The 24151-nt window shown below is 35.0% G+C and overlaps 1 protein-coding gene across 3 annotated transcripts in view; it reads left to right on the top strand.

Annotated features, from left to right (window-relative positions):
• LOC136030259 (L-asparaginase-like) overlaps nt 1-24151 on the top strand; it is a 120711-nt gene that overhangs the window by 51553 nt on the left and 45007 nt on the right. For all 3 annotated transcript variants that reach the window (XM_065709106.1, XM_065709105.1, XM_065709103.1), the window contains exons 6-9: nt 11510-11720; nt 13990-14102; nt 17561-17746; nt 21334-21447. In XM_065709106.1, the coding sequence (XP_065565178.1) occupies nt 11510-11720; nt 13990-14102; nt 17561-17746; nt 21334-21447 (624 nt within the window). The remainder of the gene's footprint in view (nt 1-11509; nt 11721-13989; nt 14103-17560; nt 17747-21333; nt 21448-24151) is intronic.

Genomic DNA, 24151 nt, shown 5'->3' on the forward strand with positions numbered 1-24151 from the left:
TTTCCAGCAACAGTAAATTATGAACCCAAATTAAAATACAACAAATAAGCGGGTGCTGCCAAGCCCGAACTCCCTCCTCCTCCTTTAAGGCCGGAGTATTATTTGTGTTTTACTGAGAAATAAAATAACGTACTGTTCTGTTTTTTTATTATAGCATGAAAAACAGTAGATGTGCTCGAACTGTTGCTGTTTTTTTTTTTTTTTTTCGATTTTAGTAAATATGTAACGATGATTTTAGTCTTGTATAATTTTCACGTTATTGTCTCTTATTAAATTAAATAACCAAAGAGATTTTTTAAATGACAGTAAAGAAGGATAAAAAGGATAAAGATCTTCTAGAGCCGTTGTTGGCGTAAATGGTGTCGAATCGACTTTTCAGTTGCTGGTTCATTTTTACAGAGACAAGTAGCAAGCTTGGACTCCAACCTTGCTGCGGCAGGGATCAAACCCGGGGCCCCGTAGTACCAAGCAGAGCATCAATCCATTGTGTTGCAACAGGGTATAGGGGAATATTAAATTTTTAAACGAATATAAAGCATTCTGTGTATGAGGAGGGCTGCTCTCCTGAGCCTCCTGCTTCTAAAATTTTATCGTGTTTTAAAATACTTCTTATTCCAAAAATTATTGTCCAATCCCTCCGGTAAATGTTCTGGTTGTTCCCGGGAATCAAAGGGGACTAGACATTAATCTTTAACCCCATCTTCCTCCAAATCCCCCTCTGTGTAAATCTGAAGCCTCACGGAAAGATGGAGAGAACGACGAACTTTTCAAGGTTTCAAGTCCTCCCTTCTCTGTAATGGCAGATGCCCAGTTATAGATCACAAATCATAATTTCATGAAACCTCAATGAATCAACTTAGTTAAATGGATTTTGAAAATAACTATCTATATAGACTGTTTATTTTGTGTGGATTACATGCATGTTTAAGAACGAAGGCACCACCGGGCCACACTATCGCACCTGAAACTGGAAAGCTCAATGTATAGTTTTTTCAATAAATTCAAATATATTGGCATCGCAGAATCCTCACTTTATGGTTTTAGGCACCCATTTAGCTAAAACTGTTGGTTTATGCCACAAGATGGTGGATAGCGCCACTTTCCTGCGGCCCAGAATTTTTGGCTACTCAGAGGGTAATAGAACTTCCAATTTACTTTCTAATGAGCTTTATTTTTATATTCTAGCCCCGTTGGTTTAATATGATCACTCTTGAGAAAAACAACAAAAAATAACAAACAAATAAACACGCATCCGTGATCATCCTTCTTAGAACAAATCTACAATTTCAATTTTTATAGATAGGGACTTGAAGCAATTATAAAAATTATTTCTGATACATTGGATTTGATGGTTTAGTTTGCATGAAGATCATTCTCACTTTGGCGGCATTATCCCCCTTTTCTCAAAATAAAAAAAATATCTTAGAATCGTAACTTCTGGTGGATAATTTTAAACTTAATGCACACATTTGGAATCATCATAAAAATTAAATTCTTTTATATTTATATATTATTATCAAAGATCATTTCTTTAGAGTTTTGATTATCATAGCGATAGATGCTCTGAACTTATAGTCAAACAGTTCGTAGTAACGAACTGTAAGTAAGGAGTGACCCGGCTCAATAGTGACCGAAACTCTAAAAAACAAATTTTGATGCCAATAGATACATCAAAAGAATTAAATTTTTATGCTGATTTCAAATATATAAATTTGATCAAGTTTAGTTTTACCTATCAAAAGTTAAGAGCCTGAGGAAATTTGCCTCATGTTTGAAAAAGGAGAGAAACACTACCTAAAAGTGATAGAATTTGAATGAAAATCGCACCGTCAGATCAGAGAGTCCTAATGTAGAGGTTTCAAGCTCCTATCTGCAAAAATGTGGAATTTTCTCTTTTATTTTGCCAGAAGAAAGATTACGAATGCTTGCTAATTTTTTTTTTTCCCAGGGTGATCGAATCCATTAGCGGTCATTCCGTGGGAAGATCTTTCCTTGGAGGAAGTTTTTATGGGGGAAGGGACATTTCTATGAAGGGGATGCCGGATTTCCCAGTATTATGTAAAAAACGATCATAATTACATAAAATGCAAGTTTTTTTCAACTGAAAGTAAGGAGCAACATTAAAACGAACAGAAATTATTACGGATATCAGGGGGTTCGCCCCCTAGTCAATACCTCGCCCTTTGTGCTAAAGATTTTTTAGTTCTTTCAAAAGAGCAATTTATTCTAATCAAACGGTCTTTGTGATTCAGGGGTCATTCTTAAAGAATTGGAACAAAATTTGAACTAAAGCGTAAAGAGCGTGGTATTGACTAGGGGGCAAACCCCCTCAAATAGCAATAATTTCTGTTCGTGCGTTTGTAGAATTCGTGAGTTGCGTAGAATTTTTCATGAAGGGGTCGCCGGATGTCCCAGCATTATTTAAAACCGATCAGAAACTAAATAAAAAACCAAGTTTTTTTTCAACTGAAAGTAAGGAGCAACATTATAACTTACAACGAACAGAAAATATTACGTATATGAGGGGAGTTGCCTCTCCTAAATAGCTCGCTCTTATGCTAAAGCATTTTTGTTAACTTTTAAAAGAGTTTATTATTCTAATTAAACAACCTTATATTAATTAAGCAGCCTATTTATTCTAAATAAACGAACTTTGTGATGCAGGGGTCATTCTTAAGGAATTGGAACAAAATTCGAACTTTAGCGTAAATAGCAAGGTATTGACTGGGGGGTGAACCCCCTCATATACGCAATAATTTCTGTTCGTTTGTTCGTGGAATTCGTGCGTCGGACGCCGGATTTCCCAGCATATTTATAAGGCGATCAGAAATTAAATAAGAAAAAACAATTTTTTTCTACTGAAAGTATGGAGCAACATTAAAACTTAAAACAAACGGAAAATATTATGTATATGAGGGGGGAGGCTGCCTCTCCTCAATAGCTCGCTTTTATGCTAAATTATTTCTTTTTAGCTTTTAAAAGAGGTTATTATTCTAATTAAATAGCCTTTGTGACTCAGGAGTCATTCTTAAATATCTGGAATAAAAATTAAATTTAGGTTATTAAGGCTGAATACTGAAAAGAGTGCAGTTGTTATTAAAGAAAAAAGCAGCGTAGGTTGCGAAGAAAAGTATAGATTTAAGTTTAATTATAAGGAACTAATTATAAGTAAAAGAATGAAACATTTAGGCTTTATTTTATCGGAAAATGGAAGCCTAATGAGTCATGTTGATGAAATAATTAAGAGAGGTAGAGTGGTCATGTCTCTAATTTTTAGAAACCCGACGATAATGGGGATTAAAAATCTAAAAATGCATAAAAGAATATTTATTACAAAAATTTTTACCCGTGATAGAATATTGAGCAGAGATATGGGGTGGAGAAACGGTACAGCAACTGGAGTCCCTTCAGCTCCAGTATTATAAAAGAGTGTTTGGTCTACATCAGACAACTCATTCACAGATTTTAAAAGGTGACATGGCCTGTTTTCTTCAAAGCTACGTAGGTATATTGTAATGCTTAGATTCTGATTGAAGTTAATTAAGAGTAATGAAGATATAATCAGATGTTGAAAAGTGGTTTAAAAACCTCGTGGCCATCCAAAATTAAATAATTACTAAAAAAAAGTAGGAGTGCCTTACTTAAGGAATAATGGTCTTTGTTCTAGTATTATACCAACAGATTTAGAAAGCCAGGTACGATATATATTAGAGAGTCAGGAAATTCAGCATTGGCAAGGGCTAGTTTTGGACTCTACAACTCTACAACATATAATCAGGCAAAACCTAGTTTTGGAGAGGAAGTTTATTTTAAATTTGATTCACCGGCTATGATTCTACGTCGTTGGATTCAGCTTAGGGCGAATTGTCTTCCAATCCAGAACTGGCAAAAGGCGAAAATGTTCGACAAAAAAAAAAGATAGTTGGTCCTGATAAGCGATATATTTTCCCCCTTTGTTACCCTTGCCTTCGTAACGCTATTACGAATCCTTCATATCTGAAGAAGAGTCCTTTCACCTGGGGCACTGAAACATCTGAAGCTCTGAAATTGCTACATCTAGTTCCTTTTGTAAGCAATATATTAAAGAATGATAGTAAAGAACTCATAGCTGGATCTAGTAAAGAACGATAGTAAAGAACGAATCCCTCATATCTGAAGAAGAGTCCTTTCACCTGGGGTACTGAAACACATGAAGCACTGAAATTGCTACATCTAGTGCCTTTTGTCAGTAATATATTATATAACACATAGCTGGATCTAGTAAAGAACGATAGTAAAGAGCGAATCCTTCATATCTGAAGAAGGGTTCTTTCACCACTGTACTATGACAACTGATTAGACAAAAATACCATTCAGTTTATCGTATTTAAGCAGTCATATCCAAACTTTTGCTGTAACGAACTGTAATTAAGGAGACGCTCAGGGCAATTGTAACCAAAACTCAAAACAAAGGAATTTTTATACCAATCAAAGAATACACAAAAAGAATTGGCTTTTTATAATAATTCCAAATACATAACATTCATATCCCATATCCCAAGATCATATCCCAGAGAAGCCTCTGCTCAAAGGATACGCGTATTATAATTTCTTTATTATATCATGCTTCATTATGATTTTTATGATATCCCAAACAAGTATATTTACACAATAAACAAAATACATATTTTTTTTTTTTTTTTGTGATAAGAAAGACTATCCATTTTAGAACCATTTTACAACGCCTCGCTCCTTACGTTAAAGTTTGTATTGTTTTAAAAAGCAGAGCTGTGAGAAAGAGTCAAACTTTAGCGTAACGAGTTAGGTGTTGAGGATGGGACAGCCCCTTTCATTTACGGAGTAATATCTGTTCGTTTTAAGTTTCAATGATCTTCCTTACTTTCAGTTAATTTTTTTTTTGTTTAATGCGCTGCCAGGAACTGCTTGAATCCTTTAAATTTGCAGAAAATCAATTGCATGAATATGACTCAATTTAAGCTATTTATTTGGTACGTTATTCAGTAAAGCCTAAATGATATTCGACCATTTATGGGGTTTGAGGGGTGCAAAAATACGTTTTTTGTGGTAAAATTTATTGACGTAAAACATTTATCAGAAAGTATATGGCTTGACCATTTCGAAAAAATGTTACCTTTGTTACTGTTTTCTTCATTTTGAACCCATCCCTTTTAAACGAACAGAAAATCAAGTACCTAAACCAAGGGTGTATCCATGATTTTTGTTTGGGGACGAGGAGGATTGCGCAAAAAACTGTAAAGACCACACCAAAATTTGTTTATGTGCATTTTTTGCTAAGTTTATACAAATCGCACAATTTCTTTTTTTGGGGGGGAATTAGTTAACCCCCCTCCCTGGCTACGGCATCGGCCTTTATAAAACTCTCAGCTTAGGGTAGTTTATCCTCTTTTCAGTTAAATCCAATCGACGCTCTAGTCTATTGAGAAACAAACAAAAGTTCAAAAGGAGATAAGTCCTTTTATTAGACAGTGAAAACAAATACAAAATATCTGGATATTTTGACCATATACACCAGTGGTCGTCATCAGCATAAAACTTAAAGCATTACAGTTAAAACAAACATATTTATACAGAACAATATAATTAGTTCCGGGTCACAAATAGTTTCCGGTTCATTGAATAGATCAGTCTGAAAGAGTGCATTAACAGGGTTCTTTCAAATCTTGAGTTGTAAATTTTCTTCTTTAACTTAGGCTAAATGTATGTCGAATCTCTAATAAAGGTGGCACAAACATCTTCTTCTTCCAAATGCAAAAGAAATGTTGAATTTACACTTATATACTTGATTGGTCACATCTCCCCATATATGCGACATATTTTCGAGGCAATACATTAAATTACATATTTTTGAGACCACACTGCCTTTATATATTTATTTGTAACCCACTTACATAAAAATATAAATAGTGGAGTAAACACAAGCGAAAATCAACGATAAAATTGCGCCAAAAAAATATGCAGAAAAAAATGTATACAAAAAATAATATATAAAAAAAAAGTTCAAATTTATATTATCAAGTGAAAGTAATTATTTTGTTCTGTATAAATATGTTTGTTTTAATTGTAATGCTTTAATCTTTCTGCTGATGACGATCACTGGTGTATGTGGTAGAAATATCCAGATTTTTAGTATATGTTTTCCCTTTTTAATAGAAGGACTTATTCCCTTTTGAACTTTCATTTGTTCGTCATAAAAAGGCTATGAGGTCTTTGGAAAAAAAAAACAATTTAAGGTATTGCATCGAAACTAAGTCTATTGAGGGGCCAGAAGGTCAGGAACACCACCATTGTTTATGTCGATTTTTGTTTGTTTTGTGTTATGTTTCACTGTTTGCAGTAATTCCCGACTGTTTTGGGTTTATCATGTTCACTCGTAGTGATTAATGCTTATTTTAGGCTTATGTAAGCTGATTCCTGCTTGTTTTAAGTTTAAAATTTGCTCTCTTCTTCCACCTCAGAGACTTTTTCAGTTTTATCATCTAATAAAAGAGTAACTTTGTATGAAATAAGTAAACTGACTTGAAAAAAATCGAAATATTTTAGTTTAAATTTCTTTTATTATTATTATTTTCATTGTTACCTAATTGAGGTAAAAATGGAGAGCGGTCGAACTAAAATCAATATCGGACGGTACACTTTCGAATCTTCAACGGGACCCTATTCGGGCACCTTATGAAAATGAACTAAAAGATAATTACATGATACTGATTTTCAAACAGTTCGTGGTAACGAACTGTAGTAAGGAGCGACCCGGCTCAATAGTAACCAAAACTCTAAAAAATGGAATTTTGATATCAATAGCTACATCAAAAGAATCGCATTTTAATGCTGATTTTAAATATATAAGTTTCATCAAGCCTGAGAAAATTTGCCTTAATTAAGAAAATAGGGCGAAACACTCCCTAAAAGTCGTAGAATCTTAACGAAAATGACACTATCAGATTCAGCGTATCAGAGAACCCTACTGTAGAAGTTTCAAGCTCCTATCTACAAAAATGTGGGATTTTGTATTTTTTGCCAGAAGACAAATCACGGGTGCGTGTTTATTTATTTTTTTTTTGTTTTGTTTTTTTTTTCCCAGGGGTCATCGTATCGACCAAGTGGTCCTAGAATGTCGCAAAATGGCTCATTCTAACGGAAATGAAAAGTTCTAGTGCCCTTTTTAAGTGACCAAAAATTTTGAGATAGCCATTTTGTTTGGCATAGTCGAAAACCATAATAACTATGTCTTTGGGGATGACTTACTCCCCCACAATCCCTGGGGGAGGGGCTGCAAGTTACAAACTTTGACCAGTGTTTACATATAGTAATGGTTATTGGGAAGTGTACAGACGTTTTCAGGGGGATTCTATTTTGTTGGGGGGTGGGGCTGAGAGGAGGGGGCTATGTTGGAGGATCTTTCCTTGGAGGAATCTGTCATGGGGGAACAGAAATTCAATGAAAAGGGCGCAGGATTTTCTAGCATTACTATAAGAAAACAATGAAAAATAAACATGAAAAGTTTTTTCAAATGAAAGGAAACAGTAGCATTGAAACTTAAAACGAACAGAGATTATTACGCATATGAGGGGTTCTAAAAATACTTTAGCATAAAGAGCGAGGTTTTTAGGAGGCGATAAATACCTCGCTCTTTATGCTAAAGTACTTTTAGTAATTTCAACTATTTATTCTACGGCCTTTCTGATTCAGGGGTCATTCTTAAAGAATTGGGACAAAACTTACGATTTAGTGTAAAGAGCGAGGTATTAACGAGGGTACAAACCCCCTCGTATACATAATAAAAATATAAGATTATGAGATTATGAAGTTTGTTACGTAAGTTACTTCTTAAGTTACGTATATTTTTTACTAATAAAAACGTTCGTTAAAAATTAAAAGTTCTAGTTGCCTTTTTAAGTAACCGAAAAATAGGAGGGCAACTAGGCCTCCTTCTCCACCCCTTATTTCTCAAAATCGTCTGATCAAAACTAAGAGAAAGCCATTTAGCCAAAAAAAGAATTAATATACAAATTTCATTTTAATAATTTATGTGCGGAGAGCCAAAACCAAACATGCATTAATTCAAAAACGTTCAGAAATTAAATAATAAAAACTAGTTTTTTTAACTGAAAGTAAGGAGCGACATTAAAACTTAAATTGAACAGAAATTACTCCGTATATGAAATGGGTTGTCCCCTCCGCAATCCCTCGCTAATTACGCTAAAGCTTTTAATTGTTTTAAAAAGCAAAATCGTGGCAAAGAGTCAAACTTTAGCGTAAAGAGCGAGGGATTGCGGAGGGGACAACCCATTTCATATACGGAGTAATTTCTGTTCGTTTTAAGTTTTAATGTCGCTCCTTACTTTCAGTTAAAAAAACTAGTTTTTTTTTTTATTTATTTCGTATACAGGGCACTGGTAGGAACACTACTTACAAAATCCTCTACACTAGAAAACAGAAGTCAATAATTTATAGGGAAGAATAATGTGGATAAAACCTGCTGGTAAATTATTCAATTTTTGATCAACCCAGGAAAGAGACAGATACAGAATTTATGTGTGTAATTCCTCCCCCCCATCCCCCCTGTAACCAAGTTTTAAGAATTGGTGGAACTAAAAAAAGATTAGTAAAGCGTCTTGATTGATTTTCGATCCCCAAAGGGAAAAACCCGGTACCAAATGATGACTGGGTGATTACTATTTGATTGTGTAGCTATCCTACATCTATCTTCATCTAATCATTTTCTTACCTCTGATTGTAAATATGCTTCTGGAAAATATGGAATTGCTCTCCAAAACCGAAACAACCAAATATATAAATAACTAAGCATAAACAGGATGTAAATAACTTGGATAACGCAAAATAGTTTTCAAATCACAAATTTTATTAAATTTGTTTATTTCTTTATTTTGATTTGATTGATTTCTTACGGCTAATAATATTTAATTACCAATAAATCAAGTCAGGGGTCTCAAGACGAATTTTTGGAGGACACGAAGTATCTTTCTAGATGTTTTATATGGGATTCAAGGAAATTTTTATGAACAAAATGTCTGCTATGAATTGAAATTACGCTGCTAAACTCAAAGAATGTTTCACGGAATAACCTCAAATGGTCCCCAAGTCATTTTTGTAAGAAAGTCACTGATGCTGTGTTTAGGGAAATGCGTGGGTTAAAATACGATTATCTCAAACATCAGCTCTAATACGAAGAAGGAATGTTCTTGGAAATTAATAATAGTTTGTGTAAAAGACCTACGTATAAACAAAATTTTGTTCAAATCTGACTCACAACTAAGAAATACAGTAGGCTTGCCCCTAGGATGAAGAAATTTTATTCCATTGAAAATCACCTCTCTTGCAATTGTCTACAGCATCTTTAAGCATAAAAAGCATCATCATACGAAGTAATTTGCTTCCTATGGAATCCGAGCTAGTGCCTCTGCAAATGTGAAAAATTGTTTTTCATTGAGAAATCGAAAAATAGCAAAGTTGGCTCCCCTTGATTTAATAAGATACATCACCCCCCACTTCATGCATCTTCATGAATTATCGCTCCTGTTGAGTCTAGGTGCATTGAGTGATCACTGTGTCCAGTTCTTGCTTATTCCAAAAGTGACTGCAGAGACACTTGACTGAGAGTTCAAACAGTTCGTGTTAACGAATTGTAAGTAAGGAGCGACCCGGCTCAATAATAACCGAAGCTCTAAAAAACAGAATTTCGATACCAATAGATACATCAAAGAATCAGATATTTATACTGTTTTTAAATGTATAAGTTTCATCAAGTTTATTCCTACCCATCAAAAGTTAAGAGCTTGAGAAAATTGCTTTATTTTCGAACACCCCCTAAAAGTCATAGAATCTTAATGAAAATCACACCATCAGGTTCAGCGTATCAGAAAACCCTACTCTAGGGGTTTCAAGCTCCTATCTGCAAAAATGTAGTATTTTGTATTTTTTGCCAGAAGAAAGATCACGGATGGTGTTTTTTGTTGTTTTTATTTGTTTTTTCCCCAGGGGTGATCGTATCGGCCCAGTGGCCTAGAAATTTGCGAGAGGGCTCATTGGAAATGAAATTAAAAGTTCTAGTGCTCTTTTTAAGAGACCATGAAAATTGGAGGGCAACTAAGCCCCCTCCAACGTTCATTTTTTCCCAAAGCCACCGGATTAAAATTTTGAGATAACCATTTTGTTCAACATTGTCCAAAAAAAACTTTTTTCAACTGAAAGTAAAGAGCAGCATTAAAACTTGAATCAAACAGAAATTATTACGTATATGACGGGGTTAGTCCCCTCATCAATACCTCGCTCTTCACGCTAAAGCATTTTTAGTAATTTCAAAAGGGCTTTTTATTCTAATTAAACGGCTTTTGTGATTCGGGGGGTATTCTTGAAAAATTGGAATAACATTTGAACTTTAGCGTAAAGAGCGTGGTAGTGACGAGAGGGTGAACCCCCTCATATATGTAATAATTCCTGTTCGTTTTAAGTTTTAATGTTCCTCCTTATTTTCAGTTGAAAAAACTTGTTTTTTGTATTTAATTATCATAAAAGAAGACACAAGAATAAGCAAACAGGTAAATAGCGGAATCCCAAGCTGAATTTTACACTGAGTAGATTTAGCTCGTAATAGAGTGAATAAGATTGAAGCTAAAAAAGATTGAAGCTAAAATAGGCTTGAAAATTAATGTTAAGAAGACTAAGTCACTAAGGTTAGGAATAAGTGAAGATGAACAGGTGACCTTAGGTAACGAAAAGATTGATCAGGTTGGGAGCTTCAGTTACCTTGGTAGTATTATTAGTAAAGATGGTGGGAGCAGTGAAGATGTTAAAAGTAGAATAGCTAAAGCTCAGGGTGTTTTTTCACAGTTAAAAAAAGTTTGGAAGAATAGAAAGATAAGCCTACAAACCAAGATTAGAATATTGGAAGCTACAGTGATGACAGTGGTCAAATATGGCTCTGAAGCATGGACACTCCGAAAAGCAGATGAAAATTTACTAGATGTTTTCCAGAGAAATTGCCTACGGATTGTTCTGGGTACCCGGCTGACTGACCGTATTTCAAACAGTAGGTTGTACGAAAAGTGTGGTTCAATCCCGCTTTCTGGGGCTATAATGAAAGAAAGGTTGAGATGGCTAGGCCACGTTCTACGGATGAAGGATGACAGATTACCGAAGATTGTCCTTTTTGGCCAACCGTCTGGGGCTACACGGAAAGCAGGTCGTCCTTGTCTGGGTTGGGAGGATGTCATAAATAAGGATTTAAAGGAAATGGGAACTTCCTGGGAGGGTGTAAAGAGGGAGGCTTTAAATAGATTAGGTTGGAGGAGGAGCGTGCGTAGCTGTGTTGGCCTCAGGCGGCTTGGTGCTGCAGTGAGTTATTAGTAGTAGTAGTAGTAGTAGTATTGATTGGTAACTTCCAGTTCTTCTCTTTGTTTTTTCTCCGTTTAGTAAACATTCGCGGTAAGAAACGCAACTTAGAAACTTATTCGCTTTTCATTTTTTCCAGATACCTATTTTTGAAACGAGATCTGACGGTCGCGATAACTTCCTGTCGGCTCTTGTTATAGCTGCAAATTATTCTGTTCCGGAGGTGTGTGTATTCTTTAATAACAGACTCCATCGAGGAAACAGGACTACTAAAGTGAATACTAGTAGTTTGGATGCGTTCAACTCACCGAATTTTGCTCCGCTTGTCAATATAGGAATTAATATTGAAGGTTGGTGCTACTATAATATTTCTACTGTTGTTCAGCTATTATGTTAAGACAATTGCATAGTGACTCGGTAAGCTTTATTCTTAGCTGACAGTAGCGTTCGTTTTTGTGGCTAGTAGCAACTATTCTGGATTCTTTCCGCATAAAACTGAGTCATCAGTAATTAAGACCCAGTCAATTTCTTGTATTGGCTTGATCTCAATATCTTGTTATGGTCTACGCAGAAATCTTCCATGTCACGTACCATGCATACAATTGTAGAAGGTTTGCCCGATTGTAAGGCTAATAATATTGGTACTCTCCCTATGCGCTTATTATTTTTGTTTTCCCTCCCACCACAAAAGAAAATTACATTCGAATAATGGGACCCAATAAGATTTCTAGTTAGACAAAAGACAACATCACCTTGCCAAGCTTTGCTTGGCCTAGGAAAAAGAGGGACTTCCTGCAAAGACTAAGAATTCACTGACCAAAATTTTGGAAGCTGATTTCGAAAAAAACATTGACTTAGGGAAGTCAAAAATGTATTTACATTTATTTAGGCTATCACGGATTTTATAAATACTGGAAAGTATGTCGTTTATCTATAAATTCTTTTGTTTTGTAATAGATTGTGGGCTCAGCTTGTCAGGGCTCAGCTTCAATTTTTGAAATAATATGGCAATTTTGGCAACTACCGTTTTGTCCATTGCAAGGCACACCTGGTCCTTGGTTCATCGAAGAAAACGGACAATTAAAAATTATACTGTTTCCAGGACAAGGCAGCAGTTGAAACTTACCGATTTCTCACAATCCTTTATTTCAAGGATGCCGTTCCACAAAAATTTAGAAGAAGGGATTCAAGGACTAAAGTTTTTATGAATATATCAAAAATAGTACTTTTGTAGTAGGGCCAATTTCTTTCAGTTTTTCCGATGAAAGCTGCAAAAAAGGGTACATTTCAAAATTAGCAGGGGTGGGGGCAATGGAATTTAGGGGAAATAATGCCACTTCCCTCCTCAATTCGTACCCATGATTAAATTTACGAGCTGCAGGAGGCTACTAGAAGAATATGTCTGAAGAAATGGGAAGATAGTAATTACAGTAGTAGAGAACTGATTAAAGACTTTTCAATAGTTCTTGTCAAAAGCATCGTCATTGCGCTGCCTAGAATGTGAATGTGAATGCTGTAGCCATATATTTGACCTTTTTTCAAAACCGTGCACAATTGAAGAATAAAAGTGGAATGTGATTGCAGTAATTGCAATCTTAGCCATAGAGGGGGATTTCAAGATATGTCCATAGTTTTGAAATCTCTTATTGACTTAAGAAATCAGTAGAGGTTAATAAATCTTGTGAAATAGTTGTTATTTGCATTTTGTAACCCTAATAAGAATTATAAAATGAATAATGTAATCGGAATGAATGCTTGAATGGATACTTTGGATGGGAGGTTTATTGTGAGGAAATTAATCATTTTTCTAGGTTTCAGAAGAAGAAGAAACTGGGGATCACCGTTTATCAGCCTGAGGCTCATTTTATTGTCACTGTCTCTATTTTGTATATTCTTCTTTAATTTATTCAATTTATTTTATTTTAATTCTCCTCTTTGAGCATTTTTAGTTTTGTAGCCCAGGATAATGCAAAATACCTTACAATACTATGTATTTGTATTACTAAAAACCATTCATAGTTCTGACCGCTGAAAAGGAAAAAAATATGGGTTTAAAAAAAAAAAAACCTGGAAGGTTATTTAAGTCCACATGCCACATGTTACTTTTTACAATAGATGTAAGCCGCTATTCTTGCTATAACTATGTTTTAAGTGTTCTATTTATGCCCAAAAAATTAGCGGTCGATCATAAATAATTATTTGAGATTGATGAAAATCTTTAGTTTGTTCTTGTAAATGTATAAAATGATAGATAACACCGGTTTTGGGCTATGTGCTAGTGGGTTATTTATATTTATTGGGTTTTTTCCTTAGTTCAAGTTACTAGAGTAGATAATCACTTTCCAGACAAAACTTCACTTGGTATTTTGATGGGAGTCGTAGAGACAGGTGAATACAACTTTCGGGAATTAGCTCCGGTCCAAATTTCTAAAAATCTCTGACATTTTCTTTTAACAAGCTTAACCACTTCAAATTAGAAAGAAAGTTTTTACGGAAAGCAATTGCTTAACCCACTACAACTTAATAGTTGTAATTTCTTATCATTAAATAATTTGATTTTAGCCTAGACTTCCTTAATTTGACATTTTCACAAGTTAATTCTTTTTTATTTTATTCTAGTCAACCAGAATCTCATTTTTCGACCAACAGAACTCGAGAAATTTCACGTTCACACTACTTTAAACAGGAATGTTGGTATACTCAGGATTTTCCCATCGATTACAACACAGACGGTAAGTAATAAAAACGGTGAGGCACCTTGGACTTATCCTAAAAATGTCCCCAAAAGAGAAAGCAACATAGACTATTGTTAACTTAGATGTTTTACCTCATCACATAGTTAAGTTTTAAAAATTAATTATGTATACAATGTAGTTTTGTGTCAAAATACTCTTACAAGCTCACTCTATTCCCATACGTTTAATGAAGAGAGGTAGTCATTTGTGTTGCAAAGAGGGACATAATCTTGTTGAGAGGGATATCTGCACTGTAGTTCTGTAAAGAGGTTGTCTATTTAAGAGACATTTCAAGAAACTTCTGGGAAATCGACTTTTTTCATTTGAAAGAATTTCCTTCAGGTTAGGTTAGCTTTTCCCAATTGGCCACAACTGATGGTTATTTCCTACTGGTTTAAAGGTGCAGAAAAATATAATGGCCATGCTTAGTGTTAAGTTTAGCGCGTTTTGACAGTTTCTTCTTGTTGGATGCTCCATATAATTGGTCCTTATAACGACGTAAGAAAATGAAATAATTAGTACTATTCCAGTTAGATTTTATCACTGACCTTTTTGGAAAGAACCTTTACTAATATTTGTGATCTAGGCTTAAGTAGGGCTGTTCTTAGTCTGGTGGCGTCTGGGACCCTTCAAAGCTTTTTGAAGTAATGACTAATGTAATGAGTTTTTTTATATAAAAAAAAAGATACTTAAAAAAGTTTAGTTTTTCATGGCGATTTTAAGTATGTAAAGTTCATTTAGTTTGAAGTTACCCATCAAATGATACGAACCTCAGAACATAGCGTGATTTTCGACAAAAGGGTGAACACCTGCTAAATGACGAGTGATCCTTATAAAATTACACCATAAAATTCTACATATTAAAAAAACTACAGTGCAGAGTTTTTATATCCCTCTCTATAAAATATTACCAATCGATTTAAATCTGTCGAAAAATTATACAATGAGCTTCCCAGTTAGTGGTTAATGGTTAACATAGAAATTTATTTTAACACTTCACTTAAATAAGTTGATTGGTTTCAGGCTTAATAAAATTATGGCTAGTAATGTGTAATTGCGCATAAACTATTATGGAGGAGGACAAGGCGTATATGGGATTGGGAGTCTGTACCGGTAGTTTAAAAAAAAGTTTTATGTAAAAATTTTCTAGCCCTTTGTGAGCCTACAGATTGAGGTTTTGAGCAGGGAGTATAGAAAGTAGTCTCTATTCTCCCTGGTTCCAGAGAATATTTTTTTACTTAGCCTGTAATATCTATGCTGGTGAATGGTGGATGGTAGTTTAAAAAAAAGTTTTATGTAAAAATTTTCTAGCTCTTTGTGAGCCTACAGATTGAGGTTTTGAGCAGGGAGTATAGAAAGTAGTCTCTATTCTCCTTAGTTCCAGAGAATATTTTTTAACATCTATGCTGGTGGATGGTGGCTCCTCTTATTGCAGAAAACTTTTCTCTCTATAATAGTAAAAATTACATTGATATGTTTACTGGCACAAAAAGATGAAGATCACTGTAACCAGGACTTTTCTCAAGGGCGAGGCAAATGTTACCGAGAGGTTTGCTATAACTTAAATTTAAATGGGAGTATATCTCTTATTCCTATTCGAAGATAACTTCGAAGACCACACTGCCTTTCCATGACGAAAATAAAACAGTTCAAAATAGGGATGAAACCTTTTAATCGAAAGTGAAACAAATATAAATTTTAACTGAATATGTCGGACACATATACATATAATGAACCAGAACCGAAAAGGTCAAGGAGATTTGCTTCCGCTGCTGCGTTGAAAAAATAAGAGCAATAAACTATATGTAATTAGTTTAGTGGGTTATAAATTTTGTTGTTTTTATTGATGTCTTTTAGTTTTATTGCTAATGATGGACACTGTATATGCGTCCGAAATATTCAATTAAAATTTTATATTTGTTTCGCTGTCGATTAAAAGATTTCATCCTGTTTTGAACTGTTATATTTTCTTAGTTATGTACGTTTTCTAATGCTTTCTTGCTTCCCTGGGATCGTGACCCCCCTTGACCCAATTCTAGGTCCATGGGTGACATCCTTATAAAAAAAGGTTATTTCGAAGAATTCAAATTAAAAATCATGGGAATGATTACCCTTTAACTCATTTTGGAGAGCTCAGAGCTCCCCTCAATAACTATTTCGAGTGGTGTACTTTTTGCGAGATGATTATCATTCTTGAAGTATTGTTATACTAAACCTCAATGTAAATAAATAAGAACAAACAGGGGTTAAATGAGCTCATTTTCTCGAAGCATTAGTCTGTAAAAGATAAATCTGATTTTAAAAGTTGAGGTTGAGGGTTCAATAGCCCTTCTCAGATATACTGTAAACCTGAGAATGATATTGAAAATGAACAAAAACCAAGTATAAAAAATGTCTCAAGTAAAAGTAAAGAGCGACACAAGAACTTATAACGAGCAGAAATTATTCCGTAGCTGAGGGAGGTTGTTCCCTCTTTAATCCTCAGCTTTAGCGCCAAAATTTGAATTTGTGTCTCCAATGCTTTAAGAAAGACTGTTCAAGCAACAGGGCAATTGGATTAGAACAAAAGTATTTTTCATATTACCTCAAGAATTGAAGAGCTTGTCGATGCGCGTTTGGTTTAAACAATTTTACGCATAAATTTCTTAAAAGATATGACGTTTAAAATGTGCTTCGCTCATAAATACTTTCAGCATAGCATTGAAAAGCTCCAGCGTAAAGAGTGAAAGGCTTAAGCCAAAGAGATGGTTAGCCAAATATACGGAATAATTTCTTACCTTTTTAAGTTTTGTTGTCGTCCTTTCTTTTCATTCGAATCTTTTTTTCTCTCAAGCAAGCCTTAGTCGTGTTCTTATTCAAAACAAACTGGGAAAACCTCCAGATGTCCTATAAGGTTTTCGAATTCAGAATATTGCTCTTACTCTTTTTCATATAAATAAAGTTTCACTATTAGGAAAATATTACTAGCTAATAAATAATATTAACAAAAATAGACAAAACAAAAAATGATTTAGTATCATATTTAACGATTTATTTCGGCTCCTATTTTCACCCCTCAAAGAAATCCTTAAAGTGATTGAGCAATATTTTCTTACAAGAGGCCTATCCAAACCTGTTTTCGCAAAAATCTTTTTCTTCTTCTTTTTATTCAAAGCGGGACTTCGTGAAATCAAGCAGGGTTATTCCAAACTCATATAGAACGTTAAGGAGCTCTTAAAATAGTAAATTTATACATATCCTGGATCTCTATGATCCTGAAAGAACTGCTCCTGATTTCCTTGGACACTCTGTATAATAATTCGGGGATTTTTCAATTGTGCTAGATTTTCTAAAGCTGAAATCTACGGGGAGCAATTTTAAGCATAGTGTTTCTGGCATTTACCGTAAAATTTCTAGACTCCCCCCCTCAAATAAGCTCTGTTGTCTTATCCTCATCCATCACACTATATTTTCAGGTAAAATCTTTTCTGGCAGAACCGATGCACGGTGTTGTTCTTCAAACTTATGGAGCGGGAAATATTCCTTCGAGTCGTCCGGATTTGATGGAAGCCTTGCGGGAGGCAACGGAGCGAGGAGTCATTATTATTAATATAACGCAATGCGCAAAAGGAGCTGTTGCTGCATTGTACGAAACGGGATCGGTAAGGACTGCAAATTTTCCTTTTGTCGAATTACACAACAGGATTCGATTTTTTGACAAGCTTAATCCTCCTAACTAGGAAATGTGAACTAGTAATTTCTTAGGTAAAACTGAAAAAATCTCAACTTTTAGTTTGGGGAACTAAAGTCCTCCTGATTGATTTGACCTCTTCGTCCTCTGAAATAACGATCCTCGCGAGCATTAATAAGCCATAACGTATGACACTAGAGGTTAATTATTTATAAAAGTGGAAAATACTTCGAACATCCGGGGAGGGGGACAAAGTTGGGGCTATTTTTCCGAAATCGAATGAAAATGACAGTAAAACGAGCCATTTGATACCATAAAAGTACTATAAAGGACTTTGTAGAACTATAAAGGTAAACATGTACTACAGAAAACTGATCTGTTTCTGTTGATGCTTGAATTATGCAGGCTTATCTTAGTTTTGACAAAATTTTTAAAGAAACTAAATTTCAGCTCCGGGGCAAATTGGGGTCGGGGGGAGGGCTGGGCTCTGGGATGGACAATTGCCCCTCCTCTTGCCTCTTCGAAAATTGCGCCCCTACTTTTGTGCTCAATGAAATGCTGATTTGTGCATTATTCCAATCTACATCCACGGATTTGTTACCTTTCAGCAATCCTTTTTGGTGTCCTCTAAAGTTTTTTTTCTCTTAAAAAAATAAGTTTTGCTTGAAAGATAAAATTCGGTAAAATTTATAAAAGTCTGCAAGACATTGTGTAAGTTCCAGTAGCCTGGGAAAAAGCACATGGTTTTGCGTAGCAGAACTTCACACATCTTCACATACAAGATGATGTCATATCGGAAATGATGTCATGCGCCCACTCCAACGGATTCCTTTTGATTAATAGCAAAGCTAAATTGAGGTATGAATAATGAATATTATGTAGCAAGTTATAGACATATGGGTAGAAGCTCAAAGCTTCTTGGATCTGTCGCTCTGATCAGTAATCGAGGAGTGTCTTTTGGTATTATATAGAATTATGAGCTTTTCACTGCGAGGTGACAATTTGTTTTGGAGCTTATTTGAATGAGGGTTTGGCTACACAAGGGCTGGGTTGAGTTAAATAAGGGTTGAATTACATGGGAACTAATTCGAACGAGTCTTAATAAAGCTCGATTTGTCTTACATACGCAATGTATAGCATTTTGTTTTCGAACTCATCATAAAGAACAGGATAGTGTAAAGTTGAGGTGTGGCTTTCCTGACCACAAACTCAAATTTATAGTATCCCAATAAAAGGCCGAAATGACCAGTGGATAGTCATCCCTGAAAATTTTAATATACTCCTTCTCTTTAAAAAGGTCTTGAATCAACTTATTCTTCATTTGTAATTTATTAAAATAATCTTCACCCTTGATTTTAGCTTCGAAATTTTTCTCGAAATCTTTGAAATCGAGAATCATGTTACACCAGAAGCTACATTATTTTGTCTTTTTTCTTCTCGTGTCTATTTGATTCAATCCACATTGTCCTATCTTTTTTGTTTTGTATTGCCCTTAAGAATTATTCGTGAACTGCTTTATTATTTAGATGGCTAAAGAGTAGGTTGCCGAAGCTTGTAGGTTTCTTTTCTTCTACTGTACATTTTTGTTAATTTTTAACACATCTCATCCATATTTGAGTCCTAAAAAGGTAATTTACAAAAAAAGAAAAAGAATCAAAAATTGCATGTGAATCTACAAATTATGACACAGTCAAAACAATAAAAAAGCAATATTCAAATCATTTCAGTTGCCCAAAATTAAAGCTATGTTATGTCATATGCATTGCAATGAAAACCCGGGTAACTGGGGCTTCTTTCAAATCTTTGCTACTTTGCATCACATATGGGAGTGGGAGGATGGGGCATACTTTCCTCTATTAATCAACTCAACTCTCTGTCTGTTATTCATCAATGTATTTATCTACTCCACAGTTTAGCTAGACCATTGGTGAAACTCGACATTTGTTAAGTTTTCACAGGTCTAGAACGTCTCACATGACTGTATATCAAATTTCTGCAATAAAATGAAAGGTAATAGGTTACCCATATTGTGACCATTGAAGCCGAAGAGCTATATATAATTACCTTTTAATTTGAAGTGGGAGAAGGGGTTTTTCAAGAGATTCGGGCCCAATGATCTCTTTTGGACCACCCTTCATACAGATAAAATAAATCTGAGGAAAAATACTTCTTGATAAAGGAAAAAAACTTACATCTGGTTATAAGTTAAACCTAGTGTCCAAAAATAGACTGCACTTTTAAGAATTACCAATTAAATGTTTCAGAATATACTACCTTGGATTGACAAAAAATGCCCTTTCCAACAATTTTTATGTTTCTATCTTCTAGCATTTAGAAGATGCTCTGCAATACCAGGAGTAAAATACAGTAGCACATGGACCAATCAGCGGTCTAAAAGAGAAAGCCATCTTTCAAATATCAACATTTAATCTATAGTAAAGTAACTAAGACAGATACAAAAAGGTGCAAATAGACTCTAATATGCATTGCCTGGAACCCCATGACAATTTCATCAGTTACGAGTTCTTTGGCAGTCCATGACTGATTATCTCTGACTGAAAAAATTACTATTGTTACGGATAAAAATCTTGCATAAATTATATTTAATTGAGACTAATATGGTGCTTAAATTCCATTAAATTCGAGCACTTGTGCAATATTGAGATTAAAATTAAAAATGAGATTGATGAATATTAAGATCCAATAGAATTTTTCAACGTGATAAACAAGACTTTCAATTTGGATCAAGTGGGAATAATTTTCCTGCATAACAATGTGTAAATTTAAGGGACACCTTCAATTTATGGTTATTACTAATCACCTGTTGTTATTAATCATTTTCCCAGAGAAATTGCCTACGGATTGTTCTGGGGGCCCGAATGACTGACCTTATCTCAAACCAGGGGCAAATATAGAGCAAAATCTTTGGGGGGGAGGGCCCAATGTGAGATGGGTGCCAATAAGCAAATTTTTTTTTGGGGGGGGAGTGTACCAAAGGTGCCAATAATTGACCAAATTGACAAATTTATTCTAAGGAAGAGTGAAAAAAGGAAAAAAAAACATTGAAGAGGGCACCAGAAATAATCTTGGCGGGAGGGGCAGGGCCCCCTATGGCAGCCCTGGATCCGCCAGTGCTTTTTGAGATGGTGTAAAGGGGGAGACTTTGAATAGATGGGGATGGAGGAGGAGCGTGCGTAGCTGTGTTGGCCTCAGGTAGATTGTTGCTGCAGTGAGTTGTTAGTATTAGTAGTATTAATCATTTGCAATGCAATGGAAGCAATGCCAAGGATACATTGCTTATATGTTTCTTTTGCAATTGAGTTCAATATCTCCTACAGGGGACAAGCATTGTGCAAAAACTGGGAGGATTCAACCCTTTAGCCAGGGCCTTCAGAAGCCACGGGAATTAAGATAATTTGTAGATATGGAAGAATAGCGAAGTAAATTCTTTTTTTTTATGCAGCAACAAAACTTTGATCTTATACAGCTACAGAAAATGTCATTTTTGTAAACTCGAGAAAGAAAGATTGCAATCAAGCCTTTCCTCTGTTATTTTAGGCCTTACTTGACGTCGGAGTTTTGCCTGGTTACGACATGACACCAGAGGCGGCACTTACCAAGCTTTCTTACGTATTAGCTCATCCAGACTGGGATATCGAAACCCAACGAAAGGTGAGACATAGGCTGTTAATCATAGTATGGCAACATACCGATTTTTGTACTGGTAAATAAGTTAAACACAAAGATAGTGTTAAGAAAAGCTACATACCAAAGTTAATTCTATTCAATAGACATCAAATTAAACAACTTATAAATCTTAATCTTATAAATTAAGCAAAAGGACCAAAGGACTGGAGCTGGACCGAAGTAACCTTAATATGCATAAACAGTAATTTAGTTCAAGAGCTGAGGCCTTCTGAAAATGGGCAAAATTTGTTTTTCCATCAGCTTAACATTATTCATGAATCTTTGGGCCAAAGAGATCGCAACGCAAAAAAAACAAAAAAAAAAATGGACATTCCGAAGACATGGGCCGAAAAAGGGCCGGAACAACGTTTTTTTCTCAATGGCTTGAAACTTATATCTGTAATATCCTTGTGGCAAGGGAACCGCAATAAACACAAACAAAATTCATTCCCCAGTAAATAGGGTTTTAAGGGTGCTATCCTTTTTTAACGGCTTGAAACTTACAATTTTAAACTACTGGGCCAAGGGGACCCAATGTACAAATTATTAGGTTAGGGTATGAAAACTTATAAAGTACATGGGCCCAGAAACTTTTTCTTTTCGTTTTTCTAGAAATTCAATAAAACACTATGCCATGTGGATCAGTAAGCTGTACGAAAAATGTGGTTCAATCCTGCTTTTTAGGGTTATAATAAGAGAAATGTCGAGATGACTAGGGTGCGTTTTGCAGATGAAGGATGACAGATGCCAAGATTGTCCTTGTCGACAAAGTGTCTAGGGCCAAACGAAAAACAGGTCGTCTCCAAATGGAGTGGAAGGATGAAGTAAGGAAAGATTTAAGGAAAATGGAAATTGTTGACAGGGGTGGATCTAGAGCAAAATATTAGGGGGAGGGGCAAATGTGATAAGGGTCCCAGTGAAAAAAAAATCTTGGGGGGGGGGCAGTGTAACAGAGGTGCCAAAAAATATAATAAGATAATGGCTTACCTAAAATGGGCTCTAAAAACAGCAAACAAATAAGATGGCCAAGATGACCCATGTGAAATTTTTTTTTTTTAGGCTGGGGGATCGGCTGACAAAAATAAGACCCGAAAATTGACCAGAAAATGATATTTAAGCTTTAAAGTTTCAGGGATCATTCCCTGAGCTAAGAGCACCTCAAATTTGTTCAGATAGGAAGGGTGCTATAAAAGGGTTCCTGACAATAAGCCAAATAACTTTATTGTTCGATTGGCCTCAAACTTATATCTACAAGTCATTGGGACAAGGAGATTTTAATGCAAAAAAAAAGGAGATCATTGGCTCAATAGGGGTTGGGACCCAATAGAGGGCCAGCGATTGTTTCTTTTTTGAGCTGCTTAAGACTCAAATCCGTAAGATCCTTGGCAGACCCTAATGCAAGGAAAACATTTGAAAATAAATGGGGGTTTTCCTGAAAATGGGCCAACATGTTTTGTTTCCGAAACCATAAGTATTTTCAAGGACTGTGTTCAGTCAAGCCCCAACAAAATAAGTTCTTGGATTCTGAATGTTTTTTAACCGCACATACTGTATAATTACCAAGTTCTTGGCGTCCAAAAACGAGCCCACAAATATTGCGTCTCTGACAGGGTTGAAAATTACACCCGGTTGTTTTGCTAACTGTACGAAAAGTTCTGGAGCCATTTAGGCCACCAATGAATAAAAGGGAATTTAAAACAATTACGGCTGGATCAGTTCGTGACTCCTGAAAATATGCTTTAAAAATTGTTTCATCTTTAGTTGGCTTGAAAATCACAGGGAATTTAGACAAACAAAAACGGGAAAATCGCAAAGAAGAGAGAGACGAGGAAAATAACAGCCGGTAAAAAACAGAAGAAAATGTTGCATATATTTCGGTCGAGACCTCCTCTCAATTGTCCTCAGTGTAGAATAATAAAAAATACAAATTAAACACCAAAGGAAAATATAAAAACCAAACCTCAAAACAAACACTGAAACTAAAATAGGACCCTTTCCAAGCAGCGATAGTAGGGTGACTCTTTTTTTTATATTGTCCTTTGGACTTTATCTGTATTTTTTTTATTATTCTGCACCGAGAACGGTTGGGCGTAGGTCTCGACAGAAATATCTGCATAATTTTTCTTTTGTTTTTCACTGGCTGTTATTTTCCTCGTTTCTTTCTTCTTTGCAATTTTTTTTTTGTTTTTTCATGATTAGCCAGTGTGGTCTCGGAAACTATTTAATTTAGATAGGGTCATGTATACTCAATTAAGGCAAACATTTGAAATGAATTTTATTGCATCGGTTCGTGACACATGAAACGGGACCAAAAAATATGTTCTCTCTGACCACCTTAAACTTGCAAGACATGTAGACAGAATCAAGGGAGGTCCTTTTGGTCTAGTCGATAAAGACAAATCCTTAAACAAAAAGTTGGTTATATCGACACAAAAAGCAGGAATATCCGAAAAAACTTTATTTGATTGTTTGGTACTTTTTATAGCATGCTCATGTATTACAAATTTTTCTGGATTACACTTTGCTTTTCTTGTAACTTCGTTTTCAACTGTAAGATTAGTGCAGTATTCGTTTATTTGACACAGTCAACAATTATAACTATGAAGAATCTATCCATACAGAAACATATACAAAATATTTCGTTGCTTTTATATATGACTGGCCTGTAAAATACAAAATAAAAACGCAA

This window comes from Artemia franciscana, chromosome 8 (assembly GCF_032884065.1).
Source record: "Artemia franciscana chromosome 8, ASM3288406v1, whole genome shotgun sequence".
NCBI lineage: Eukaryota > Metazoa > Arthropoda > Branchiopoda > Anostraca > Artemiidae > Artemia > Artemia franciscana.